This window comes from Pan troglodytes, chromosome 7 (genome assembly GCF_028858775.2).
Source record: "Pan troglodytes isolate AG18354 chromosome 7, NHGRI_mPanTro3-v2.0_pri, whole genome shotgun sequence".
NCBI lineage: Eukaryota > Metazoa > Chordata > Mammalia > Primates > Hominidae > Pan > Pan troglodytes.
The window spans coordinates 154,536,281-154,562,907 of record NC_072405.2 but is presented as its reverse complement, the minus strand read 5'-3'; the positions used below and the strand labels follow the sequence as shown (position 1 = coordinate 154,562,907).

Sequence of the window (26,627 nt, the reverse complement as noted above, 5' to 3'; positions counted from 1 at the left end):
AAGTAGGGAAATCTTTCTAGAGAATTCAAAGCAGGATGGTGTTTTCACTTAGAGGGACACAATCTGCCAGGACCTGCTCCATCCTGGACATGGCCAGGGGTGGCGGCCAGGCTAGCATGGAGGCACTCACCAGCCGAGTTGATGACATGTCTGACCACCTGCAGGGTGCCCACGCGGGTCCTCTCATTGCTGGTGTCCAGCCTGGGCAGCAGGAAGGCCAGTAGGCGGTCAGGCGAGCTGCAGGCTACAGGGCAACGGGTACAGATTAGGCTCCATGTCATCTTGTTCATCCCTATACACAGCGTCCACCTACTCTCCAGCACAGGGGAGGAGCCAGAGGAGAGTTGCTGTGTGAAGGTGAGAAGCTGGGGCCACCTAATCACTGGGCCTGGCTCCGATGCCCTTGTCTAAGGCAGGGTTGGAGCACATGTAGCCCTTATCCCACGGCGCCAGCACCACCCAGAGCATGCCGGGACTTAGATCTTGGCCCACCCAGCACACCGGTGCTTGTTTCAGCATCTCCAGCTCAAAAGGGGGCCCACAAGAGGGCCATCAGTAGCCCCTCTTGACTCTCTTGGCTCTAGGCCAGTCTAAGGCTCAAGGGGACTTGAGCTGTCAAGCACACAGACCCCCAGCCCAAGCAGGGCTAATGCAGCCCAAGCTCCAGGAGCCCTCTGGCAACGACTGCAGCAGTTCCCTTACCAGTACTTCACGGACCAGAGCCATCCCCATTCCAGGTGGGCTCTGGAGGCCTGCTCTGCCTGGGTATCAGACCTGTGGTCCATCTGCCCACCACAACCCTGCCCCCAGCCTGGCTGCAGTCAGTCTCCCCACACCCCTCCTGCGGATCTTGTGTAAGGGTAGATGCTCATGTAGGTGGGGGACCTGAGGCCCCGCCTGCCTGATCAGCTTCAGGGAGATGTTGATGCTGTGGCCCCAGCAGGGTGACAGCCCCAAGTGCAAGCAGGGCCCCTCCTCACACCATCTGCTGCCCCTCCAGGATGGCTATGAGGGCCTGTGCAGGGCATAGGGACAGCATCCAGTGGGGGTGGTGACAGGATGCATGGCACCTCCAGGTGGGTCATGGGAGGCTGGCAGGTGACCAGGGCTAGCAGCCATAGGCCCCCTGGGGGAGCAGAGAGCAGGCCATGGAGCCAGAGATTGGGTGTGGAGAAACAGGTAGGCGGGGGGCAGGTAGGGAATGTGCAGACTGGACCGTGAGTGGAGGCCCCCAAGGATTTGGGCAGGTCAGCAGCACGCTCCTCGGAGGTGAACGACGTTCCAGGCTGCAGCCACTGCCCAGGCCCTGGTTCAGAGGCCTCTGGAGCCACAGGTAGGCCCAGGAGAGGTGGAAACAGGGTCCTCCTCATCCCCGACCAGTACCCCAGCCACCACCATCCTCCACATACAGCAGGCGGTGACCCTATGAGTGTCCACAGATGCCCATGGGCAAAGCTGGGCCCACCACTCACCCAGCACAGTGAAGCAGCGCAGCACCTCCTTCTGGTTACTCATCACCAGGGGGCTTGAGGACTCCACAGGCACACAGATCTGCTCCAGGAATGGGGCAGAGGTTATAGACCAGAGAGGCCAGAAGGAAGGATTCCCGCCCTCTGACAATTCTGGGCCTGGGCAGCTGGGCAGAGGGCTCTGGGTTTCCACCCCATGCCTACAGCATGCAGCGGGCGCTCCAGGCTCTTTCTCACCCAAGCCCTGGATGCAGGACAGTCTCATCCCCTGTAATCAGAGGCCCTCCAGGGACCAGCCCCATCTCCTTAGGTGGGGGAGAGGAGGGAGACAGGCAGCAACAGGCAGACACACAGCTACTGTCAAGTCTCCAGGGACACATCCTGCTCCTGCCACCCTCCACCTCTCCTACCAGCAGCAGGAAAAGAGATTCCCAAGAAATATTTCTTGACTAGAGAGGAGAGTCTCCCATGCCCCAGGCATGATGCCCAGGACCCAGGCTGGAAAGCACGAATCTCTAGGACACATAAAGCACTGGAACCCAAAACTTCTGGAGTCCACTTGTTCAAAGTTATAAGGAAAAAAAAAGTCTTATTGGTAAAAAGCAAAAACTAAGGCTGTTGGCTCGGCATGGTGGTGCATGCCTGTGGTCCCAGCTACTCAGGAGGCTGAAGTGAGAGGACTGCCTGAGCCCGGGAGGTTGAGGCTACAGTGAGCTGTAATGGTGCCACCGCACTCCAGCCCGAGTACAGAGCAAGACCCTGTCTCAAACAAATGAACAAACAACAATAAAAAACTAAGGATGCTGGCAGATGCATCTCTGGGCTCCATGGTACCTTAGTGGGTGATATAGAAGCACACCCCCACTAATTCAGGTGTGACATCCTAGGTCCCCACTCGCAGGTGTCACAGCAAAGGGCACTGACAGGGTCTCTCTGCACAAAGAGCTCCAAAGCAATTCTTCAGCAGAGCCCTCTTATGAGCCAGAAGAGGTAACCACAGCAAAGGCCCCAGGCCCACAGGGCCACACCCCAACCTGGGTTCCTAGAGAACTGTCAGAAAGCACTGCGAGGTGGAGGAGCTGGCCCCAGGGCTCGGCTCTAGGTTCCCAGGTAGCTCCTTGTTATTTCTTTTTCTTTCTTTTTTTTTTTTTTTTGAAACAGTTTTGCTCTTGTTGCCCAGGCTGGAGTGCAATGGCGTGACCTTGGCTCACTGCAACCTCCGCCTCCCGGGTTCAAGCAATTCTCAGCCTCAGGTGTGTGCCACCACACCTGGCTAATTTTTGTATTTTTAATAGAGACGGGGTTTCTCCATGTTGGTCTGGATGGTCTCTAACTCCTGACCTCAGGTGATCCGCCCGCCTCGGCCTCCCAAAGTGCTGGGATTACAGGCGTGAGTCACCGCCCCCGGTGTGCTCCTTGTTATTTCTACTGTAAAGACCAAATATGATCATAAAAGATGCTGCAGTTGGCTGGGCGCAGTGGCTCACGCCTGTAATCCCAGCACTTTGGGAGGCCGAGGTGGGCGGATCCCAAGGTCAAGAGATGGAGACCGTCCTGGCTAACACGGTGAAACCCCATCTCTAGTAAAAATACAAAAAATTAGCCAGGCGTGGTTGCAGGCGCCTGTAGTCCCAGCTACTCGGGAGGCTGAGGCAGGAGAATGGCGTGAACCGGGGAGGCAGAGCTTGCAGTGAGCCAAGATCGCGCCACTGCACTCCAGCCTGGGTGACAGAGCGAGATTCCGTCTCAAAAAAAAAAAAAAAAAAAAGATGCTGCAGCTTCCTGCGCACTCTTTCAGATCACTCACCCTGCAGGAAGCTAGCCACCATGTTGTGGGAACACTCAAGCGGCCTTATGGAGAGATCAATGTGGTGAGGAACTGGGGCCTCCAGCCAACAGCCACATGAATGAACAGCCTTGGAAGCAGATCCTCCAACCCCAGTAGAGCCTTCAGATGGCACGGCCCAGGCAGACCACATGAATGGGTGTAAACTAACAAGGGACCCTGAGTTGGAGCGACCCCCTGAGCTGCTCTCACCTTCTGGACCCACTGTGAGATAACAGATGTTGTTGTTGTTGTTTTTTGAGACAGAGTCTTGCTCTGTTTCCCAGGCTGGAGTGCAATGGCGCGATCTTGGCTCACTGCAACCTCCGCCTCCTGGGTTCAAGTGATTCTCCTGCCTCAGCCTCCTGAGTAGCTGGGATTACAAGTGTGTGCCACCACGCCTGGCTAATATTTGTATTTTTGGTAGAGACAGGGTTTCACCATGTTGGTCTGGATGGTCTCGATCTCCTGACCTCGTGATCCGCCTGCCTTCGCCTCCCAAAGTGCTGGGATTACAGGCATGAGCCACGGCGCTCGGCCTTTTTTTTTTTTTTTAAAGACACAGTCTCGCACTGTCACCCAGGCTGGAATGCACTGGCGTGATCACAGCTCTCTGCAGCCTCAGCCTCCTGGGCTCAAGCGATCCTCCCACCTCAGCCTCTCGAGTAGCTGGAACCACAGGCATGCGCCATGACACCTGGCTGTTAATAAGTTTCTGTTGCTATTGTAGATAGTGTTTTCATATACTTTCTAGCTGGTCAGTGCTGGTGTAGAAAAATGTTCTTGGCTTTTGTAGGTTGGTCTTGTAACTGGCAAATTTGCAGAACTTTTTTTTTCTTTTTTGAGACAAGGTCTTGCTCTGTCACCCAGGCTGGAGTACAGTGGCATGATCATGGCTCACTGCAGCCTCAACTTCCTGGGCTCAAGTGATCCTCCAACCTCAGCCTCCTGAATAGCTGGGATTACAGATCTGTGCCACTGTACTCAGCTACATTTTTTCTGTAGAGATGGGGTCTCCCTATGTTGCCCAGGTTGTCTCGAATTCCTGGGCTCAAGCAGTTCTTCCTCCTCAGCCTCCCAAAGTGCTGGGATTACAGATGTGAGCCACCACGCCTTGCAGGAACTTCTGATTAGTCCTAATAGCTTGGCCAGAAAGGTGGACAGGTGATGAATAATGACCATCTTCCCTTCCCTCCTGGTTCTTTTGTTTCCCTATAGAACCAGCAGAGGATCCGATCTGCATTGAGAGGCAGGTCCTTCCTGTTACTGACCTTACAGGGAATTGCCTAACACTTCCCATCAGTTATGATGCAGACTGAGGGTTCGGGTATCCAAACTTTGTTAACTTAGGGAAGTTCCTTTCCAATCTTAGTTGTTAAGAATTTTAGGCCAGGCACAGTGGCTCACGCCTGTAATCCCAATACTTTGGAAGGCTGAAGCAGGGGGATCACTTGAGGTCAGGAGTTTGTGACCAGCCTGGCCAACATGGTGAAACCCCATCTCTATTAAAAATACAAAAATTAGCCAGGCGTGGTGGTGCGTGCCTGTAACCACAGCTACTTGGGAGGCTGAGGCAAGAGAATTGCTTAAACCCAGGAGGCGGAGGTTGCAGTGAGCCAAGATCGCACCATTGCACTCCAGCCTGGGCAACAAGAGCGAAACTCCATCTCAGGGGAAAAGAAAAAATCATCAAAAGTTTTTTCTGCATTGATTGAACTCAGACACTATTTTTCTTTAGTCTATTACTGTGATGAAGTGCACTGACAGCTCCTGCATGCTGGATAGGCCTTGCAATATGAGCTAAGCCCTCCCGCATAAGGTGTTTTGAAAAGCACGGTCTTGGCTGGGCTCTGTGGCTCATGCCTGGAATCCCAACACTTTGGGAGGCCGAGGCAGGTGGATCACTTGAGGTCAGGAGTTCGAGGTCAGCCTGGCCAACACGGTGAAACCCCATCTCTACTAAAAATACAAAAAACTAGCCAGGTGTGGCGGTGGGCACCTGTAATCCCAGCTACTCAGGAGGCTGAGGCAGGAGATCGCTTGTACCCGAGAGGCAGAGGTTGCAGTGAGCCGAGATCATGCCACAGCACTCCAGCCAGGGCATCAAGAGCGAAACTCCATCTCAAAATAAATAAATAATAAATAAATAAATGAATAAATAATAAATAAAAGTATGGTCTTGGGTTCAGTAACCTGCTACTTTATGCAAAACCTCACGTCTGTGCTCATCGTTACACATCTGCATTTCCTTATACAGCTCTGACTGGGATTTGACCAAGGCCTCACAGAATGAAAGAGGTAGCTCTGGATCTTTTTCTATTTCCAAATGTACTTGTACTGGACAGGAATTAATTGTTCCTCAAAAGTTTGGTAGAACTCAGTCGTGAAACCATTTGGGTCCCAGGCTTGTTTTAAGGAAGAAAGGTCTTAGAATATTATTTCTGTTGCTTTATTGGCTTATTCAATTCTCTGTTGTTTTTCATACCAATGTTGACATTTTTATCTTTCTAAGAACCTAACCATTTCATACAGTTTTAACAGTTTGTTACCATGTAACTGTTCACAGCACTTACATTATGTTTACTAGCTCTGTGGCTGCCGTCCCCTCTTCCCCTTTGTTTCTGGGATGCAGCCAGGACCATCCAGGCGGTGGAGAGTGGGGCCCAGCTGGAGTGGGCCAGGTGAGGGGCAGAGCCAAGCAGTAAACCCACCTCCACACTTCTTTTCAGAAAGTTTCCTTGCAGACTTCACCACACCACCCTCTCTAGCTCCCTGCCCCTCTCCTCTCTCATCCAGAAAGTCCCATGGACAGATGACCCCCAGTGCCAAGGTCACGGGTGACCCGGCACCTGCGTCCCTCAGTCGTTCTCAGCCTCATTCACCCGACCTGGGGAGGGGTCCCAGCTGCCCCAGCTGCTCAGCCTCCTCCCCACATCGCTTCCTCTCCAGCAGGGCCTTCAAGACCCCCGTCCTGCAGCCCAGGGCCTCTCCTCTGCTCCTCTGAGCTCAGTCCCCAGAAACTCAGGGCAGTCTCCCCCAACTGGCGCTTCAGCTGCGCTGACCTTTCTCTGGGACCACCTGTACTGGGCCTGCACTGGGCCTGGGCACCCACTCCTGCCACCTCCATCCTGGGGGCTGCTATGTCATCTGCATGTGCCACTGCTGGGCAGGGCAAGAGCATCGCCACATCGCTAAGAAGTCACCTGAGTGACCTTCAGGGAATGCCCAGTCCTCAGCCCCACGTGGCTGAGCCGTCCACCCCAACTTGCTTTCTGCACCCCTTGTCCAGCAACTTCCCACGGAAGGGTGTGTAGAACCTGGACCCGCCGCCTGACGCCCGCCTCCTACCTGGGAGTGCAGTGCAGCCAAGAGGGCATCCAGCTGGGTCTCCAGTGTGCGGCTGCCCACACTCACAGCTGCCTCGAGGATCTGGCCCAGGCTCTGCTCCGGGTAGGGAGAAGAGGCCGTCAGTCCTACCTCCAGCCCCCCGAACTGACTAAGGTCAATCAGAGCCTCCCAGTTGGGCCACAGGAAGACATGGGCCAGGAGGACATGCGCCCCACCTTGGGGCTCAAATGAGGAGGCCCTTCGTCTACTTCTAGAACTCAGAGCCAGGGAGGAGGGTGGGGAGGGCCCAGGAAGGGGGCTCCCTAAGCCACAGGTGCCATGGACCAAGAGGTCCAGGTTCCTGGCACCGTCCAGGGCAGAGCGATGGGAAAACTAAGCTGGTCCCCACGAGGGCCCTGTCCTTCACAGCCCACCACTGAGCCTTAGCAGAGAACTCAGGGCCACCCCCACCCACCACTGAGCCCTAGCCGAGGACTCACGGCCACCCCCGGGGAGTCTGATTGGAGGGGTCCTCGGGGACAGTAGACCTGCCCTGCCTGCAGATACCTTGGACAAGTAGAAGGTCTCTGCGTGCTTCTTGTAGAGGGCGAGAATCCCAGGGAGGAGCTTGGGCAGCTGCTCTTCCAGCCTCTCACTGGGCAGCAGATGGCTCATAGGCCCCAGAGCCTCCACCACGGCAAGACGGAGCTGAGAGGGGACAGTGGGCAGGAAGCTTACGCTGCTCAGTCAACACCGACTGCTCAGAGCATGTCCAGCAAGCACCCGTGACGGACGTGAACGAACACTGGGCTACCAGTGGGTGCTACGGGGGCTGGGACGTGAGCCCAGCACCCAGAGGTCAGCTGTGGGGAGACCACAGCAAGCCAGATGCTGGCCAGGCCCAGGGGGTTTGTAGGAGATGCTCAGTGCCCCGCCAGCAGCACTGGGCCTCTGGGCAGAAGGAAAAACCCACAGTGACTAGGTCCCTCTGGCAGAAGTCACAAGTATGGGGACTGCAGAGGGGGCCCTGTGCAGGTGTGGCAGCCTAAAGGTGGCCAGGCACGGTGGCTCACACCTGTAATCCCAGAGCTTTGGGAGGCCAAGGCGGGTGGATCGCCTGAGGTCAGGAGTTCGAGACCAGCCTGGCCAACATGGCGAAACCTCATCTCTACTAAAAATACAAAAATAAGCCGGGAGTGGTGGCAGGCGCCTGTAATCCCACCTACTCAGGAGGCTGAGGCATGAGAATCGCTTGAAGCAGGGAGGCAGAGGCTGCAGTGAGCCAAGGTCATGCCACTGCACTCCAGCCTGGGTGACAGAGTGAGACTCTGTCTCAAAAAAATAAATAAAGGTGAGCCACCTCCCATTGGGCACCTCTGCTCGCCAATGCAACACCACCACCCTCTGATCAATTTGCCACGGGCAGGGAATGTGGGGAGGAGAGCGCCCTGGCATCAGGCGTGGACTGATGCAGCCACGGGGCATACCTTGGCTTCTCGACTCTGCAGCCACTGATGGAAGAGAACATCGTAGGCGCTGAAGATGTCGGTGGCAAAGGCGTCCTTCCTGACCGTGGGGTCTGGGGCTCGGTCCAGGTTGGCTAGGTACTCCAGGGCACCCTCGCTGAAGCGCTGCAGAGCTACAAAACCGGCCAGTGGTAAGTGGCTGCAGGCCATGGGTTTGTGACAATCCTCAGCACCTATGTCTGCCTCCTGCCCCTTCCAGAAATCCCATGGCCTGCAAGATGCCCTCCCTAGAACACCAGCCAAGCACACAACTCCAGGACTACACAGGATGAAAAGTGTCCCTCCAAATTCATGGCCTTATTGGAAACAGGGTTTTTGCAGATGTGACTTTTTTTGAGACAGAGTCTTGCTCGGTCTGTCACTCAGGCTGGTGTGTTGTGACACAGTCTTGCTGTGTCACCCAGGCTGGAATGCAGTGGCTTGATCTCAGCTCATTACAACCTTTGCCTCCCAGGTTCAAGCAATTCTCCTGCCTTAGCCTCCTGACTAGCTGGAACTACAGGGGTGTACCATCATACTTGGCTAATTTTTAGAAGAGACAGGGTTTCACCATGTTGGCCAGGCTGGTTTCAAACTGCTGACCTCAAGTGATCTGCCCACCTTGGCCTCCCAAAGTGCTGAGATTACAGGCATCAGCCACCGCGCCCGGCCAGATGTGACTGTTAAAATGGGGTCATAGCAAAGTAGGGTGGGCTGTAACTCCAACATGACAACATCCTTATAAGAAGAGATGCAGAGGCAGGAGGAAGATGGCCATGTGACATGGAGGCACAGACTGGGGCGAGGCAGCCTCAGGCCAAGGACACCCAGAATCCATGGCCCCACCAGAAGCTGGGGAGCCTGAAATGAATTCTTTCTCTGGGCTCCCAAGAAGGAACCAATCCTGCCAACATCTTGAGCTTGGACTTCCAGTCTCCAAAACTGTGAGAAAATACATTTCTGTTGTTTGAAGCCACCTAATTTGCACTTGGTGCTTGTCACCAAAGAAAACTGGTGCAAGTACCAACCTCCTCCCCAAAATGCCCTCTGCCCACAAGTTCCTGCCCACTCCAGTCTGCCACAGAGACAAGAGGAGCAGTGCCACGCCCACCCATCCTCACAGACAGACTTGTGCCACACATTCTGCCCAAGGCTGCCGTGCTGGGCACAGTGTGGGTGGAAGGAGCCACAGGGAGAACAATGGCAGGGCAGAGGGGCACCAGGATGCCAGGGTCAGCATGAGGCCCTCCCACGGGTGCGCGGCTCCTGACAGTGCGCCAGTGACTGTGGATGTGACTCAGCGGTGGCCTTGGGCTGACCCTGAGGGCAGAGCTGGGAGCGGGCAGAGCTGGGAGCAGGCAGAGGCTGGGCAGGTGGCCACCCAGGCTTCGAGTGGTATGGACATCTGGGTGGAGAGTCAGAAAACACTGGCTGTAAGGCCTGGAGCCCAGGACATGGGCCGAACTCAGGTGATGTGCGAGTGGTCAGTGGGGCTGGGCCCCGGGTGAAGGGGGAACATGGGGGCACAGGGAGATAAACTGAGGCCAGCACCTTTCACACAGCCCTGCTGAGGACCAGGCGGAGACACAGAAACTGGAGGAGGAAACACAAAGGGACCATGAGCTTCAGGGCAAAGTCCAGAGCCCCGAAAGGATGCACCCACCGCACGGGGAGGGGCTGCACAAGGCACAAGACCAAGGGGGCGCTGCTGGGACCACCTCAGCTGCCCCAATCTTGAGTTCTTCTGATGGGCCCACTCTCTCCAGAGTGGCTGCCAAGTGCCATCCCAATAGCTCGCTGCTACAGGCCCTGCTCCAAAGCACAATCTAAACTTGATATTTTCAAACAATTACTTTTAATTTTCTCCAAACTGCTTAATGTGAGATAACACCGCTTTGCAGATAGTGGGCTAATCACCTTTCTGTGTGTATGTTGGCTGGCTGTGTGGTTCTGGCCTTTTCTTGCCCCATTTTTCTGAGCTGTAGTCTCCCCTTCTGATTTCCTAGCAGTTCTTCCCACATCTGCTTTAAAAGGCAGCTCAGAGGTGCAGGCTGGCCTAGTCCTGGCTCTCCCACTCCCCAGGTGTATGGCCTGGGACGAGTTATTCAGCCTCTTTGTGCCTCAGTTTCCTCACTTATAAAATGAAGCAGTGGCCAGGCGCGGTGGCTCATGCCTGTAATCCCAGAACTTTGGGAGGCTGAGGCGGGTGAATCATGAGGTCAGGAGTTCGAGACCATCCTGGGCAACATGTTGACACCCCGTCTGTAGTAAAAATACAAAAAATTAGCTGGGTGTGGTGGCACGCACCTGTAATCCCAGCTACTTGGGAGGCTGAAGCAGGAGAATCACTCGAATCCGGGAGGCAGAGGTTGCAGTGAGCTGAGATCATGCCACTGCACTCCAGCCTGGGCGACAGTGTGAGATTGTCTCAAAAAAAAAAAAAAAAAAAAAAAAAAAAAAAATTGGGCAGTGGTAGCACCTGACCCAGGGCTGCTGTGAGGCCCCCCTGGGCTGAAGCACATGTGGTGCAGAGGGCCAGGTTGGGGTGTGAGTGCAGTTCCCACTGGCCTTAGGCCCCATCCACTGCTGCTCCCAGGGCCATGGGTGAGCCTTTCCACTTCTTATAAAGTAGAGAAAACTATTTATAGTATCTTCTTTGGTAATTCTTTTTCTTGGTGATGTTCATCTGCAGTTCTGTACATTTTTTCAGATCTTCTGATGAACAAATTCCTTTAATTTGTCATGTCAAACTTGTTAATATTTTCCTTTGTGATTTATACTTTTTTGTATCTTAAGAAATCACTTTAAACCCAGCCTGTAAGAATCAAAGGGTGCAGGTGCTCCCGACAGTCCTGCGAGGCTCGCCGGCCCCTGGCTTTCCATGCTTGGGCAACTGTTTTGCACCCTTTTCTCGCCACAAACCCCTCCTCACAATGGGCTGACAACCTCATGGAAGAGGACCCTGAGACCACTGGAACCCGCACCTATGCGCTGTGCTTCCTACATCCCCACCTGGCTCCCGTGTAGCCATCGGTCCCCATAAAGCCTCCCTCTGACACAGACCCTGCAGCAACCCTGCAAGAGCAAAGGCCCTGAGAAGCACCACCCAGACAAAAAATCTCTACCTGTACCCCTCGCCCCCTTCATGGGGCCACTGGCCACCTTCTAGCACTGCCTTCAGGGTCACCAGCACCTCCAGGCGTAAACCCAATGGTCGACTCAGGCCCTGCGGGACTCTCATCAGAAGCTCACCAGAATCTGTGATGATAGATTCACAGAGGAGCTGGCACCTCTGAGTCTAGTACACAGGAATGCAGATAAGCTTCAGCTGCTGATCCTCCAACAGCATCCTGCTAAATTCTTGTCACCTCTAATAATTTGTGGGAATGTGTTGGGATTTTATATAAACAATTTTATTAAGTGAAGACCAAAAACCTTTGGTTTCTTCCATTCTTTGTCTGTGTGGGTGATTGTAGGATTTTGGTTTTTTTTCTTTTTTTTTTTTTTTAAGACACGGTCTTGGTCTGTCACTCAGGCTGGAGTGTAGTGACACCAACTTAGCTCACTGCAGCCTCGACCTCCTGGGCTCAAGTGATCCTCCCACCTCAGCCTCTCAAGTAGCTAGGACTACAGGTGCGTGACACTGTACCTGGCTAATTTTATATTTTTTTAGAAACAGAGGTCTCACTATGATGCCCAGATTGGTGTCAAACTCCTGGGTTCAAGCGATCCAACCACCTCGGCCTCCCAAAGTGCTGGGATTACAGGCGTAGGCCACCATGCCCAGCCTGAGTTTTGTTTTGTTTTGTTTTTTTTTTTTGGAGACAGTCTCACTCTGTCACTGAGGCTGGAATGCAGTGGCGTGATCTTGGCTCACTGCAACCTCTGCCTCCCGGGTTCAAGCAATTCTCCTGCCTCAGCCTCCTGAGTAGCTGGGACTATAGGCACACACTGCCACACCCAGCTAATTTAATTTTTTGTATTTTAGTTGAGACGGGGTTTCACCGTGTTGCCCAGGCTGGTCTCAAACTCCTGAGCTCAGGCAATCCGCCCGCCTCAGCCTCCCAAAGTGCTAGGATTATAGGCGTGAGCCACCGCGCCCGGCCTAGCCTGAGTTTTTAATAAGAATCAACAAGGGCAGTGGCCATGTGGTTTCCCTTCTTATGTCAATCAGTGTGAGGGCCCACCCTCCCAATGTGGAGCTGGCCTCTCACTCCTGGGGTGACCCCCCCCGTCAGGACAGAGCCAGCCCCTATGCCAGGCAATATGGATTTTGTTCCTAGGGTCAGCGATCACAGCGGGGTATGTGAGGTGACAGGAATCTGCTTCGTTCCAAGTTCTGGGATATCAAGGGTCACTGTATCCCAGCAAAGGCACCTGAAACCATCTCTGACTTGGGTTCAGCAGCAGGGGCATGGACGGGGAGGGCAGACCCTGAGTGAGGCTGGTCCCTGGATCTCTTTTGTGGTGATGCTCAGGTCACAAAAAGAATTTGGGGCCGGGCACAGTGGCTCATGCCTGTAATCCCAGCACTTTGGGAGGCCGAGGTGGACAGATCACCTGAGGTCAGGAGTTCGAGACCAGCCTGGCCAACATGGGGAAACCCCGTCTCTACTAAAAATACAAAAATTAGCTGGGTGTGGTGGCGGGCACCTCTGGTCGCAGCTACTCTGGGAGCTGAGGTGGGAGGATCACTTCAGCCTGGGAGGCAAGAGGTTGCAGTGAGCCAAGATCACACCACTGCACTCCAGCCTGGGTGACAGAGTGAGACCCTGTCTCCAAAAAAAAAAAAAAAAAAAAAATTGGAAACTGTCCTTTTTGCTTCATTTCCCCAGGGTGACACAGCCCTGAGGACTGGGAGAGAGCCCACTGCGGAGCCCATGGAGCACTGCCTGGGAACTGGCGCTCTCCTGGAGCACTCGCTGCTGGGCTTTCAGAGGTGGCTGCACTGGGCACGCGGTCCCCTCGGCGGCCCTTGCTGGTCCCTTGTGGTCCCCACATCGCCCCTCACCGCCCCCCCCGCCACCCCTCACCGCCCCCCCGCGGTTCCCACACTGCCCCTCACCGCCCCCCCGCGGTTCCCACACTGCCCCTCACGTCCCCTCGAGGTCCCCGCGCCACCCCTCACCCTCCCCCCACGGTCCCCGCACTGCCCCTCACGTCCCCTCAAGGTCCCCCCCCCGCCCCTCACCGCCCCCCGCGGTCCCCACACTGCCCCTCACGTCCCCTCGAGGTCCCTGCGCCGCCCCTCACCATCCCCCCCGCCCCTCACCGCCCCCCGTGGTCCCCACACTGCCTCTCACATCCCCTCAAGGCCCCTGCGCCGCCCCTCTCACGGTCCCCACGCCACCCCTCACATCTCCCCGCGGTCCCCGCGCCACCCCTCGCTGTCCTCACATCTATTCACCTCCTGTTTACCACTTGGCTTGTTTCTCTCTTTTCTCTTGATGAGGCAGCAGCTTAAGTATTTAATTCACTTATTTCAAAGAACTAGGTATAAAACATAACGTTTTGCCAACTGCTTATTTTCTAAAGCATTAGTTTCTGTGTTTTCTGCCTTGCTCAGGTCTGGGTAGGTGAGACCACAGTAACGACAAAACTTGCAACGGCCTGACACATACAGTGAGATGGGAGGGCTCAACTCCCACTTCCCACCCTGCAGAGACCACAGAGGCCAGGGAGGGTCAGGCGGCACAGCACGAGGATTCCAGTGGAACCGGCAGGCTGCCTGCAGGAGCGACACACTGCACAGAAATCCTGGGACTGCAACACTGCAGTGGTTTCCCTAAAGCTACAAGACACTTCCCTCCCCGACAGAGAAAAGGGCAAGAGGCTGCCTGCCTCCCCCTCCTCCTCAGCTCCTTTCTTGCTGGCGTGGGGATCCCCTGCACACCTGTCACTCACCAGCAGCACCCAGGGCGTCCACACCCTCTCCAGTGCAGGGGGTGGGGACTCCTGCTCTGCCCCAGCCCCATAGCGTCCTTCTGCCCTGGGTGGAGGTGACAGGGCTCCAGGGAACAGGTCTGGAACTGGCTGTGAAAGTCAGCAGCTCCTGGTGGCCCCTCCACAGTGTCTCCCTTTGATGATGCCGGTGAGCCTGGGCCTCTTCTCACCTCTTCTGGACTCGTGCTCTGTAGCCGGCAGTGCTCGGCCAGCTCACCTGACGCCTTCTCTCTGCCAGCTCAGGGCTGCCCTCCGGGTTGTCCCCAGACCCCTGTCCAGCTGGTGCACTCTCTTCAGTGTCTGCAACCGGCTGCCACACCCACCTCCTTATTCTTTAATGGAAATGGTTACAGTTTTATTTCTAGACTGTATTTGGTTCTCTTTTCACACTGGCTCTGTCCTCGTAGGACCCTGTCCTTTCTCCCTTTCGCCTCTTTACCTTGCTATTTTTATCCTGTATCTCATCAATCCAAATTATGTGACTTTCTGCTCTAATGCTCCTTTTTTTGTGTGCTGACGTGTGTGCTTTGTGACTGTAACTGATACTGCTGGTCCTGGGTCCGTGGAGAGCTGCTGGCCCCACACCAGAGCCGAGACCCTGCGCTCCAGGGAAGCGCTGCTTCCCACAGCCACACCCCCCGGCCAGAGCCACTGCCATGCAGCCTGACTGGGACGCAAACATTCAGTAGGACACTGGTCACCCCACCCAGGACACTTCAGCCCGGCCCATTTACACGGCTAACGTCTCAGCTTAAGGGCTTCCCAGTCCAACACAAAGAACAACTTTGAACCCTACAACTACATCAGGACAGACCATGGTTACAAATTCTCAGGAGAGAGGATTTAAAAGAAATTCTAAAAGAAAACAGACTACCTCCCAGGGTGCACAGTGGAAGCTTCCTCATCAGTCACTTTTTGCTGAGGAGGGGCCTTGAAGGGTCTGGTACAGGTGGGCTCTGACCCAGTGCAAAGAAAGGCCTTGTCTGGCCAGGCGCGGTGGTCCATGCCTGTAATCCCAGCACTTTGGGAGGCCGAGGTGGGCGGATCACAAGGTCAGGAGATCGAGACCATCTTGGCTAACATGGTGAAACCCCGTCTCCACTAAAAATACAAAAAATTAGCCAGGCGTGGTGGTGGGCGCCTGTAGTCCCAGCTACTCGGAGAGGCTGAGGCAGGCGAATGGCGTGAACCTGGGAGGCGGAGCTTGCAGTGAGCCGAGATTGCGCCACTGCACTCCAGCCTGGGCAACAGAGCGAGACTCCATCTCAAAAAAAAAAAAAAGAAAAAAGAAAAAGAAAGGCCTTGTCTCCCATGTGAAATCAAGGCAGGCAGGTGCCCAGGGGCCACTGGAGAGCTCTAACCTCTCACCTCCCCTCTTGGCCTCTGTGGGCCTAGGTTTCTCCTTCTGATTGATCAGAAGGATGCTGGTCAACTCATCAGCATTCCAGGTATTCGGCAGTGGGAAGGTTTTTCAGAATAACAGACCACCATAATGCCACAAGCAGAAGCCCACCCCTGTTGTGTTATTAGGATTTTTTTTTTTTTTTTTTTTTTTTTTTGAGACAGAGTCTTGCTCTGTCACCCAGGCTGGAGTTCAGTAGCTTGAGCTTGGTTCACTGCAGCCTCGACTTCCCAGGGTCAAGCAATCCTCCTGCCTCAGCCTTCCAAGGAGCTGGAATACAGGCATGTGCTACCATGCCTGGCAAATTTTTAAAAATATTTTTTCTAACGATGGGGTCTCACCATGCTGCCCAGCCTGGTCTCGAATTCCTGGGCTCAAGTGATCCTCCCATTTTGGCCTCCCAAAGTACTGGGATTACAGGCGTAAGCTACCATGCCCAGCTAGTTTTGATTTGTTTGTTTTGAGACAGAGTCTCACTCTGTCACCCAGGCTGGAGTACAGTGGTGCAATCTTGGCTCACTGTAGCCTCCGCCTCCGAGGTTCAAGCAATCCTCCTGTCTCATCCACAGTATCAGGGATTACAGACATGCGCCACCACACCCGGCTAATTTTTTTGTATTTTTAGTAGAGACGGGGTTTTGCCATGTTGGCCAGACTGGTCTTGAACTCCTGACCTCAAGTGATCAGCCCGCTTCGGCTTTCCAAAGTGCTGGGATTACAGGCATGAGCCACCGCGCCCAGCCACTAGGGCATGCCTTTGCGTCATCTCTTGACCTCCCATCTCTGTCCATTCTTTCTAGGGTGCCTCTGATTGGAATGCTGGCTTCAGGGTTCAGCCTGCTAGTTCATTCTTCTCTTTCTCTCCTACTTTCCATATTTTTGCCTTTTTCTTCTATTTTCTGGAAATTTCCACAACTTTCTCTTCCAATTCTTCTATTATTTTTCCCATTTCTATTATGGCATCTTTAATTCACAGAAGGTCAGTTTTATTCTCTGAATGTGGCTTCTCCATGGTGACAGCTCTTGTCCCGTGAATGCATGATGCCCACTTATTTTCCTGAGGATATTAATCAGAGATTTTCTTTCTCTGTTATTTTCTTCTCCCTGAACCATCTACATCTCCAATTAGTGTCTGCTTCTTTTGTTGCCACCTTTCCTACTGGAGGGGTTCCTTGGCCGGGAGGAACTACTGGATGCCTGCCCTGCCGGACGGCGTGGCCAGGCCAGCCGTGCCTCCACCACTGGGAGTCTTCCCTGAGGCTCCTCGCCTCCTGGCTGCAGTGCCCTGAGGGCACTCCTGTCCTTGGCACACTGCCTGTCCTGGCTGGACCTGCACCCTCCCGCAGTGGACGCAGGCCTGCCACCGCCCCCACCACTAGGCCTCACCCGGTTGATACGGCTTCCTCTGGCCCCAGGCTGCTCCAGCCAGCAGGACCACCAACCCCTCCAGATGCAAACAGGGAACATTCCATTTGTGGTGGGGAGCACACGTCCCACACGAGGAGGTCCCATGGAATCTTCGCTGGCTGAACCCATGTGTTTGACACATGGAGGAAAATGCCAGCATGGTAGGGCCCAGAGGAGCTGCAGGTCCCCTATGAAGGGGAAGGTGAGCAAGAGGTGTCAGAACTGCAAGTCCGTTTCTGCTTAGAGCCTCAGCAGCTGCAGGGATCAGGCCACTTCCCAGAGGAGTGGCGGGAAGGGGCGATGTGCGTGCAGCACAGAGACAGGCGCCCTGTTCTGTCTCCGCCCTGCAGCCTGGATGGCACGTCCTGCGCCCCAGGCACCTTAGCTGAGTCCACACCCACACCCACTTCCACTCTCTGCTCCTTCACACCTGGCTCAGTATGCAGCTGCCCCCATCCTGTCACCAATCCCATTTTTAGCCAAAACTGGGTCACATGGGGTTACTATCCCTTCTACCCAAGGGGCCCTGCCCTCATCCACAGGTGAGAAAGAGCCTGTGAAGGAGTGCCCCAAAGATGAAGGCATTTATCAAAGAGCAGGGCCAGGAGAGACGGAGCGCAGGGGCTGAGGAGAGGGAGGCAGGAGCCCTGTGATCTGAACCCAAAGTCACCAGGAGCAGAGCAGGTGGGTCCAAATGCTCCAAACCAACCCTGCAGTCTTCAGAGCCCAGCCCAGCCCTGTAACCACTCCCTCCATGCTTCGAAAACATGCCCTGCCCGGGCCCCACCAGGCCCCTCCCCCGTCACCGGACCCTCCCACACCTGCTGCCTGGGGAGGAGGCCCCAGAGGGCTGGGTCTTTACAAGGGCTGGTCCCCTGGGCACGAGGGTCCTGTTCTCCTCCCGGCCAGCTACCAGGGCTGGCCGTCTTCCTGACATGGGACACTGGGAGCACGAGGCCGTGGGCTGTGAGGGCACTAAGGGTAGCTCAGGATCTCCAATCTCCACACCCCCTTCTAACAGAAATGCCCTCCAATCCCACCAACCACTCCCCCACTGTCAGTGGCAGGGGAAACCAAGGTCCAGGCCCATGACATGCCTGCAGTCCCCTGCCAGGCACACAGAGGGCTGTGGGCACTGCTGCCAGGAACGGGGCTCCTGGCAGAGGGTGGGGGTGAATGAATGTGCCCCCATCCCCTGGGTCCTGGGATGCCCAGAGAGTGGACACTTTTCTAGCCTGGAGTGGGGAGGAAAACAAAAAGTCATGGCTTCGAGGAAGTCTCTTCCTACCCCCCAGGCACGTCCAGCCCTCAGTGGACCCACAGTGTAAGGTGGGGGGCTCTCCAGGAGTAGAGAGAAACAAGAGACAGAGGCTGTGTCAGCCCCACATGGGCCCCCCAACCAGCCAGCAGCCTCAGCCAGGGGGCCCCTCCCTCCAACAGCCCCCCTTCCTGCAGCCTAAAGTGCCCACCTGTCCCCCCTAAAACAGGCATGCCCGGGAACAGCCCCCCACAAAGGGGCACTTGAGACAGAAGGTGACGAGGCCGCCTCTTACCGGAGCAGAACGCCACGCGCACCGTGTCCTGCTTGGCCACGCCCAGCACGGGCAGCAGGGAGCTCAGGACGGATGGCAGGAAGGGGACTACGCCGAACGCTGTGAGAGAGGACACCGTCAAAGGCCTCCGCCAAGGCTTCCAGCGCCCAGTGCTCCTCCTGGGGCAGGCCGCGCGTCACCTACCGTTGGCCACCGAGAGGCTGGCGAGGGTGTGCAGCACGGCGCAGTGTGGCAGGGTCCCAGGGTGCAGCCTGCGCAGCAGCTCCTCCATCACCTTGCTGATGAACTGTCTTCCCACGGCCACCAGGACGCCACTCGCCGCCTGCTGCCAGTCCCAGACCAGGTCCTGAACCCAAGACACCGGCAGGTAGACCAAAAGGCAAGACCAAGACATTCTGCCCTCAGTCGCTGCCAGCCTCGGACAAGCGCACGCTGTTTTCAGTGTCCCCAGAAAGTGCAGGTCAGGGAAGGTGGTGGGCACAGCCTCCTCTGCTGAGGGGCTGCTGAGGAGACCCCACACGCAGGAGCAGCAGAGCCCTGGTGAGAGGGGGCTGCACTCAGTGCCCCAAGAGTTAGGCCCACCAGAGCCCTGCACCAACCCCACTGCCGGGCACAGCCTTTGGCCCCAGCTGCACGCACACCACGGTCCTGCGTGTGCTGAGTTCTGGCAACTTGCTCTCTGCTTCAGTTGCTGCCTCTGAAAATCACAGGGGACCACCCCCCACCCCTGCAGGGTGGTGCATGAGACCGAAGGGCATCTGCCAGCCCAAGGCAGCCAAACACCACCCTATACTCTCAAGGCTGCTGGGTAGAAAGGCCAAGAAGCAGCTTCCCTTCCCAAGCTAGGCCTGAGTCTGCGAGGCCAGAGGGCCTGCTGAATACCTTCGTCTTGGTCATCTCGCTGGAGGCCAGGAGGATGATGGTGCTGGCTGTGTCCTTGTCCAGCTCACTGGCGTGACTGCTCAGGACCCTCTCCATGGCCCTCAGGACCGCTGCTCGGTATGGGTGCGCCAGCTGCGGAGAGACACCGTCCGGGTCGGTCCCAGGTGAGCCCCACACCCAGACACTCTGAGTGCCTGTCACTGTCTCTACAAGATGATACCGCACAAATCTCTCTGCCTCAAGTGCAGGAGGGGAGGGGTACACCTGATCACTCCTCACGCCCTAAAAGCCGGCCTGCAAGCCTCACACTCACGGCCCATCTCCAGAAGGGTGGAGCGTTATCCTGCGCCAGACAACCAACATGCAGAGGGCGAGGCGGGGGGCTCCTCTCCTCCAGGGGTAGTCAGTAGGGTCTCCCAGTCACATGACACTCCCAGGACCCTTCCACCTCCTTGCCCTGCCCTCCCCTGTCAGAGGAGGAGCACACTCCTGTCCCCAGCTCAGTGGTCATGGCCTCAGTCTCTGCCGCTAGGCTAGTGCTTGTATCCAACGGCCCCTCCCCAAGGCTGCTAAGGAAAAACGCCACCCACCACACCACCTTCCGCGCGCCCCCAAGCCACCTCCACCTCCCAGGTTAACCCTCCGCAGTCCAACCACCTGCCTTCATCCTGCCCCTAAGCAGCTCTCCTGTCGACCACCACCTCCACTGTAAATCCAAAGAGCACACACTGGCCTTGCCTCAACTGGGGACACACCAAGGACTGGGACTGAAAGCTGGGACCCGCGGGGGCACACAGCAGAGTAGGCTACTGCCCAACCCAGGAAAGGAACCTGGGGCACCCGGCCACCCTGTGTTGACAGCCCCTCCCCAATGATGCACCCACCATGGCCCCTCCCTCCACCACCCTGAGAGCAACCTGCACCAGGCAACATGGCCGGCACAGGGCGGCCCAGAGGCCCACAGGCTCTGTCGTCCATTCTCACATGGCTATAAAGAGGTGACCTGCAAAAACCCGAACAGGCGCGGTGGCTCACGCCTGTAATCTCAACACTTAGGGAGGCCGAGGCGGGCGGATCACCTGATGTCAGGGGTTCAAGACCAGCCTGGCCAACATGGTGAAACCCTGTCTCTACTAAAAAAAAAAAGTACAGGCCATGCGTGGTGGCTCACGCCTGTAATCCCAACACTTAGGGAGGCCGAGGCGGGCGGATCACCTGATGTCAGGGGTTCGAGACCAGCCTGGCCAATATGGTGAAACCCTGTCTCTACTAAAAATACAAAAATTAGCCGTGTGTGGTGGCGCACACCTGTAGTCCCAGCTACTCGGGAGGCTGAGGCAGAAGAATCGCTTGAACCCGGGAGGCAGAGGTTGCAGTGAGCCGAGATCGCGCCACTGCACTCCAGCCTGGGCCACAGAGCAAGACTCTGTCTCAAAAAAAAAAAAAAAAAAAAAACACAAAAATTACCCGGTCACGGTGGCCGGCACCTGTAATCCCAGCTACTTGGGAGGCTGAGGCAGGAGAAAAGCTTGAACCCGGGAGGTGGAGGTTGCAGTGAGCCGAGATCACACCACTCCAGCCTGGGCGACAGAGCAAGACTGTCTCAAAGGAAAAAAAAAAAAAGAAGAAGAAATACCTGAGACTGGGTAACTTACAAAGAAAAAAGGTCTAATTAGCTCAAAGCTGCAGGCTGTACAGGAAGCATGGCTGGGGAGGCCTCAGGAAAACACAATCGTTGTGGAAAATGAAGCAGAAGCAGGCACATCTCACATAGCCTGAGCAGGAGGAAGACAGAGGAGGAGGAGGAGGAGGAGAAGGAGCCACATGCTTTCAAACAACCAGATCTCCTGAGAACTCTATCATGAGAACAGCATCAAAGGGGGAAGTCGCCCCCAGGATCCAGTCACCTCCCACCAGGCCCCACCTCCAGCACTGGGGATTACATTTCAACATGAGATTTGGGTGGGGACACAGATTCAAACCAGATCAGACACTGATGGTCACAGGGTCTGCACTCCCCTCATCCACTCTGACAGCTATGGCCGCCACGGCAGGTGGAGGTGGGCCCACATAGGAGAAATGCTACCGGCTCAGTGAAGACAGCCACGCAGGACATTTGAAGGAAAGCGTGACAAGGTCGTTTGGAGGAGAAACAATAGTAGGAAGGATTGGGAGCTTCGTGAAAGTCTTGGTTTTGTTCAGAAACTATTTGAAGTTGACACCCAGCCACTTGACACGCACTTGGCCCTGGCATGCAGCAGTGCCAGTGACGGGGCAGCGCCAGGCAGCTCCCAGGCCCACATACACGTGCCACATACACGCTGTGGCATACATGTTCAGAATCACGCAACTATCTCAAACATTGAGAGTCCCAGCATCAGTAGCAGCAGACAGGCTTGCTCACTGCCACTCTGCGAAACGAGTTACAAACTATCATGGTTTAGCCCCAGGCCCACGAGTGGGAGTGATTTTTGTTCTTCAAAATAGCCAATGTAGGTCACAAGCCTCAGCATGGTACACTAAGTTCACGTGGAACCTGCCAATTCTCCAGGGGAAGAGCTTCAGCTGGGGTTGATTTTCACTATTAGATTTCCCATCCTTGAGTGTTGGTGCCGCAGTGAGGCAAGAGTGACGCAGGTGGGGAATCAGTCTCACTGTACCAGCCACCTCCACCCACCGGCTACACATGACTCCCTTTCCTTTAAGGCTTCTGCAGGCAGACTGTATTTAAATTCTGTATTAGAGAATCATTTCTTTTTTTTTTTTTTGAGACAGAGTCTCACTCTGTCGCCCAGGCTGGAGTGCAGTGGCACAATCTCAGCTCACTGCAACCTCCGCCTTCCGAGTTCAAGTGATTCTCCTGCCTCAGCCTCCCGAGTAGCTGGGACTACAGGTGTGCACCACCATGCCTGGCTACTTTTTGTATTTTTAGTAGAGACAGGGTTTCACTGTGTTGGCCAGGCTCCTGACCTTGTGATCCGCTTGCCTCAGCCTCCCAAAGTGCTGAGATTGTAGGCATGAGCCATCATACTGGGCCAAATTTCTTTTTTTTTTTTTTTCTGAGTCAGGGTCTCACTCCATCACCCAGGCTAGAGTGCAGTTGTGCAATCATAACTCACTGCACCTTGAACTTGCAGGCTCAAGAGACCCTCCTGCCACAACCTCTCAAGTAGCTGGGACTACAGGCACACACCACCACACTCAGCTTTTTTTTTTTTTTTTTTTTTTTTGAGATGCAGTCTCGCTCTGTCACCCAGGCTGGAGTGCTGTGGCACGATCTCAGCTCACTGCAACCTCTGCATCCCAGGTTCAAGTGATGATCATGCCTCAGCCTCCCGAGTACCTGGGACTACACGTATGCACCACCACTCCTGGCTAATTTTTTTTTTTTTGTATTTTCAGTAGAAATGAGGTTTCGCCACGTTGGCCAGGCAGGCTGGTCTTGAACTCCTGGCCTCAAGGTATCCACCCGCCTCTGCCTCCCAAAGTTTTGGGATTACAGGCATGAGCCGCTGCACCCAGCCCTCGATAGTGATTTTTATTTATTTATTTTTTTTTTGAGACAGAGTCTCGCCCTGTCACCCAGGTTGGAGTGCAGTGTTTTGATCTCGGCTCACTGCAACCTCCGCCTCCCAGGTTCAAGCAATTCTTCTGCCTCAGTCTCCTGAGCAGCTGGAACTACAGGCGCGTGCCACCACGCCTGGATAATTTTTGTATCTTTAGTAGAGACAGGGTTTCACCATGTTGGCCAGGATGGTCTCAAACTCCTGACCTCGTGATCTGCCCGCCTTGGCCTCCCAAAGTGCTGGGATTACAGGCGTGAGCCACTGAGCCCGGCATATTTTATTTTTTTAGAGATGGTGTCTGTGTTGCCCAGGCTGGTCTCAAACCCCTGGCCTCAAGCGATCCTCTTGTCTCAGGCTCCCAAAGTGCTGGGATTACAGGCGTGTGCCCTGGCACCCAGCCTATTGTTTCTGACTTTCATAATCTAGACGCTCTTCCCAGGTAGGAGACAATGTAGTCCTTGAGAAGCCCATCCCCACCTGGGACGTCGCAGAGCTGAGGCTCTAAGTGGGTGGATTAACTGCCGGGGCAGCACGGCTGGTATAGTGCAGGAACTGGGGGGGAAAGAATTGAAAATCAGTGTAAATTGGTCTGGTTCTATCTAGTCAGAGCATGGCTGAGCTGGGAGCAGCAGCTTGGGTACAGCAAGTGGGCATTTATACCCATCCGACCAGACCTGTTGCTGGGAGGGGCAGCTCAGGTGTAGCAGGGCATTTATACCCATCCAACCGGACCCGATGCTGGGAGGGGCAGCTTGGGTGCAGCAGGGCATTTATACTCATCCAACCGGACCCGCTACTGGGAGGAGCAGCTTGGGTGCAGCAGGGCATTTATACCCACCCGACCAGACCCGCTGCTGGGAGGGGCAGCTTGGGTGCAGCAGGGCATTTATACCCACTCGACCAGATCTGCTGCTGGGAGGAGAAGTTCAGGTGCAGCAGGGCATTACTACCCACCTGACCAGACCCACAGCTGCCATCTCCTCTGGTTCTTGATCTTGGAAACACATCTCAAGTTGCATTATGCTTCCATCTTTAGCTACTAATTCTCTTCATGTATATGAGGAAGTTTGAGGGAAATCTTTGCTTTTTTCCAGAGGAAAACAATAGGGAGAAGTGAGTCCTGGGACTGAGTTCTCCAGATTCCACTCACAACTGTGGCATCTCCATCTGTCACTCTGTGTCCTGGTGATTGAGTGCTCAGTGCAGGGTGACAGGCTGACTCAGCAAGTCTACAATGGGTTATGCAACTGGAAAACATAGGAACCCATGAAAAAGGCATAGGAATCTACATTTTACAAAAAATGGATAGGGGCCAGCCACAGTGGCTCACACCTGTAACCCCAGCACTTTGGGAGGCCAAGGTGGGAGGATCACTTGAGCCTAGGAGTTCAAGACCAGCCTGGGTAACATAGTAAGGCCCTGTTTCTACAAAAAATAAAAACAATTAGCCAGGTGTGGTGGTGCGCCTGTGGTCCCAGCTACTTCGGAGGCTGAAGCAGGAGGATCACTTGTGTACGGGAGATCAAGGCTGCAGTAAGCCAAAATTGCACCACTGCACTCCAGCCTAGGCAACAGAGGGAGTCCATCCCTGAATTTAAAAAAAAAAAAAAAAAAAAAAAAGGTTATATATTACTTGTGTTCCAGGGTTGGTTTGAATTGTTTGATTTTATGGTATAAGTACCATACTTTTGGCCGGGCATGGTGGTTCATGCCTGTAATCCCCATGATAGTGACAGGAGGCAGCCAAATGCCTAGGCAGAGAGGGGTGGGTCCCCTGAGAAACCCCACCTCCAAGCCAAAAACAGTTTAAAGCCTGAAAGCCAAGCTACAAGTAAAATCCTGGGACCAGATTGAGAGCCTGTCTTCCTGTCTGGTGTGCTTTCCTCTGATTGATCCCCACCCTTCACCTATTTCACATATACCTACCCTTTTCTAATTGGCTTTCTATACCATCACGCCCACCTTTGAGTGGTGTCTTCACTTTAACCTCTTTTGCAGACTTACAAACCAATCAGCATACACTCCTCATTCTGTGCCTATAAAGACCCCAGACTCAGTTGGCAGAGGGGAGGTGGCCTAACTTGGGCGAAGAGACAGCCTGACTTTGGGGAACATGACCTGTCCTTCCCGTCCCCTCTCCACTAAGAGCCATTTTCATCGCTCAGTAAAATTCTTCTCTGCCCTCCTCACACTTCAATGTCCATTGTATCCTCATTCTTCTTGGGTGTGGTGTAAGAGCTCAGGAACCGCCAAACACAGTTACAAGCTATAATGTAGGCAAGCTGAGGCACGCCAGCATGGCTGGGCAAGGCCCAGGTGGGGCATCGCTAGGGCTTGCAAAGGGACCAAGAAGAAGAATCCTATGGCTGGGCGCAGTGGCTCAGGCCTGTCATCCCAGCACTTTGGGAGGCCGAGGTGGGTGGATCATCAGGTCAGGAGTTTGAGACCAGCCTGACCAACATGGTGAAACCCCACCTGTACTAAAAATACAAAAAAATGAGACAGGTGTGGTGGCGTGCACCTGTAATCCCAGCTACTCAGGAGGCTGAGGCAGGAGAACTGCTTGAACCCAGGAGGCAGAGGTTGCAGTGAGCCGGTTTGCGCCATTGTACTCCAGCCCAGCCTGGGCAAGAGTGAGACTCTGTCTCAAAAAAAAATAAAATAATAAAAAATAAATAAATAAATAAATAAATAAATAAAAAAGAAGAATCCTACATCACCAGCACTTTGGGAAGCCAAGGCAGGTGGATTGCTTGAGGTCAGGAGTTCATGACCAAACTGGCCAACGTGGCGAAACCCAATCTCTACTAAAACTACAAAAAAAAATTAGCCAGGAGTGGTGGCATGTGCCTGTAGTCCCAGCTACTTGTGAGGCTGAGGCACAAGAATTGCTTGACCCAGGAGGTAGAGGTTGCAGTGAGCTGAGATCACACCACCGCACTCAAGCCTGGGCAACAGAGCGAGACTCTGCCTCAGGAAAAAAAAAAAAAAAAAGTACCATAACTTTCACAGCCCTGCCTCCATTCACAGTTGGAAAAGGCCCACTTAGGAAAGTTCTTCAAGGAAAGCAAACACATAATAAGCCCCTTTAAATAAAAATACTGTTGACAAAAAAGCTAAACTCTAAAATACCTAACAAGGTTTATTCTGTGCCACTATGACTGACCACGGCCCAGGGAACATCTGAGAAAGTACACCCAAGATGGTCAGGTTAGTTTGGTTTTATACATTTTAGGGGACAGAATTACAGGCAAAGACATAAATCAATACATGGAAGGTGTACACTAGTTCAGCCTAGAAATGTGGGACATCTCAGGGAGTGCTTATAGGGCATAGGTGGATTCAGAGATTTTCTGATTGGCAACTGGTTAAAAGAGTTAAACTGGCCAGGCATGTTGGCTCGCACCTGTAATCCCAGCACCTTGGGAGGCCAAGGTGGGCAGATCACAAGGTCAGGAGTTCGAGACCTGCCTGACCAACACGGTGAAACCCGGTCTCTACTAAAAATACAAAAATTAGCTGGTGTGGTGGCACGCGTCTGTAATCCCAGCTACTCAGGAGGCTGAGGCAGGAGAATCGCTTGAACCCAGGAGGCGGAGGTTGCAGTGAGCCGAGATCGCGCCATTGCCCTCCAGCTTGGGCGACAGAGCAAGACTCCCTCTCGGGGGGAAAAAAAGAAAGAAAAAAAAAAAGAGTTAAATGTTGCCTAAGGACTTAAAGTCAGCAGAAAGAAACGCCTGAATTAAAG

At 54.5% G+C, this 26,627-nt stretch overlaps 1 protein-coding gene across 46 annotated transcripts in view; it reads right to left on the bottom strand.

Annotated features, from left to right (window-relative positions):
• MROH1 (maestro heat like repeat family member 1) overlaps positions 1–26,627 on the bottom strand; it is a 113,796-nt gene that overhangs the window by 62,490 nt on the left and 24,679 nt on the right. For all 46 annotated transcript variants that reach the window (XR_010159350.1, XR_010159351.1, XR_010159352.1 and 43 more), the window contains 8 exons: positions 19,314–19,445; positions 18,615–18,777; positions 18,432–18,530; positions 8,109–8,260; positions 7,189–7,329; positions 6,643–6,735; positions 1,473–1,551; positions 131–244 (listed from right to left, as the gene is read on the bottom strand). Coding sequence is in view for 38 of the 46 variants with exons in the window: in XM_063816715.1 (XP_063672785.1) it covers positions 131–244; positions 1,473–1,551; positions 6,643–6,735; positions 7,189–7,329; positions 8,109–8,260; positions 18,432–18,530; positions 18,615–18,777; positions 19,314–19,445 (973 nt within the window). In the remaining 8 variants the exon portion in view is untranslated. The remainder of the gene's footprint in view (positions 1–130; positions 245–1,472; positions 1,552–6,642; positions 6,736–7,188; positions 7,330–8,108; positions 8,261–18,431; positions 18,531–18,614; positions 18,778–19,313; positions 19,446–26,627) is intronic.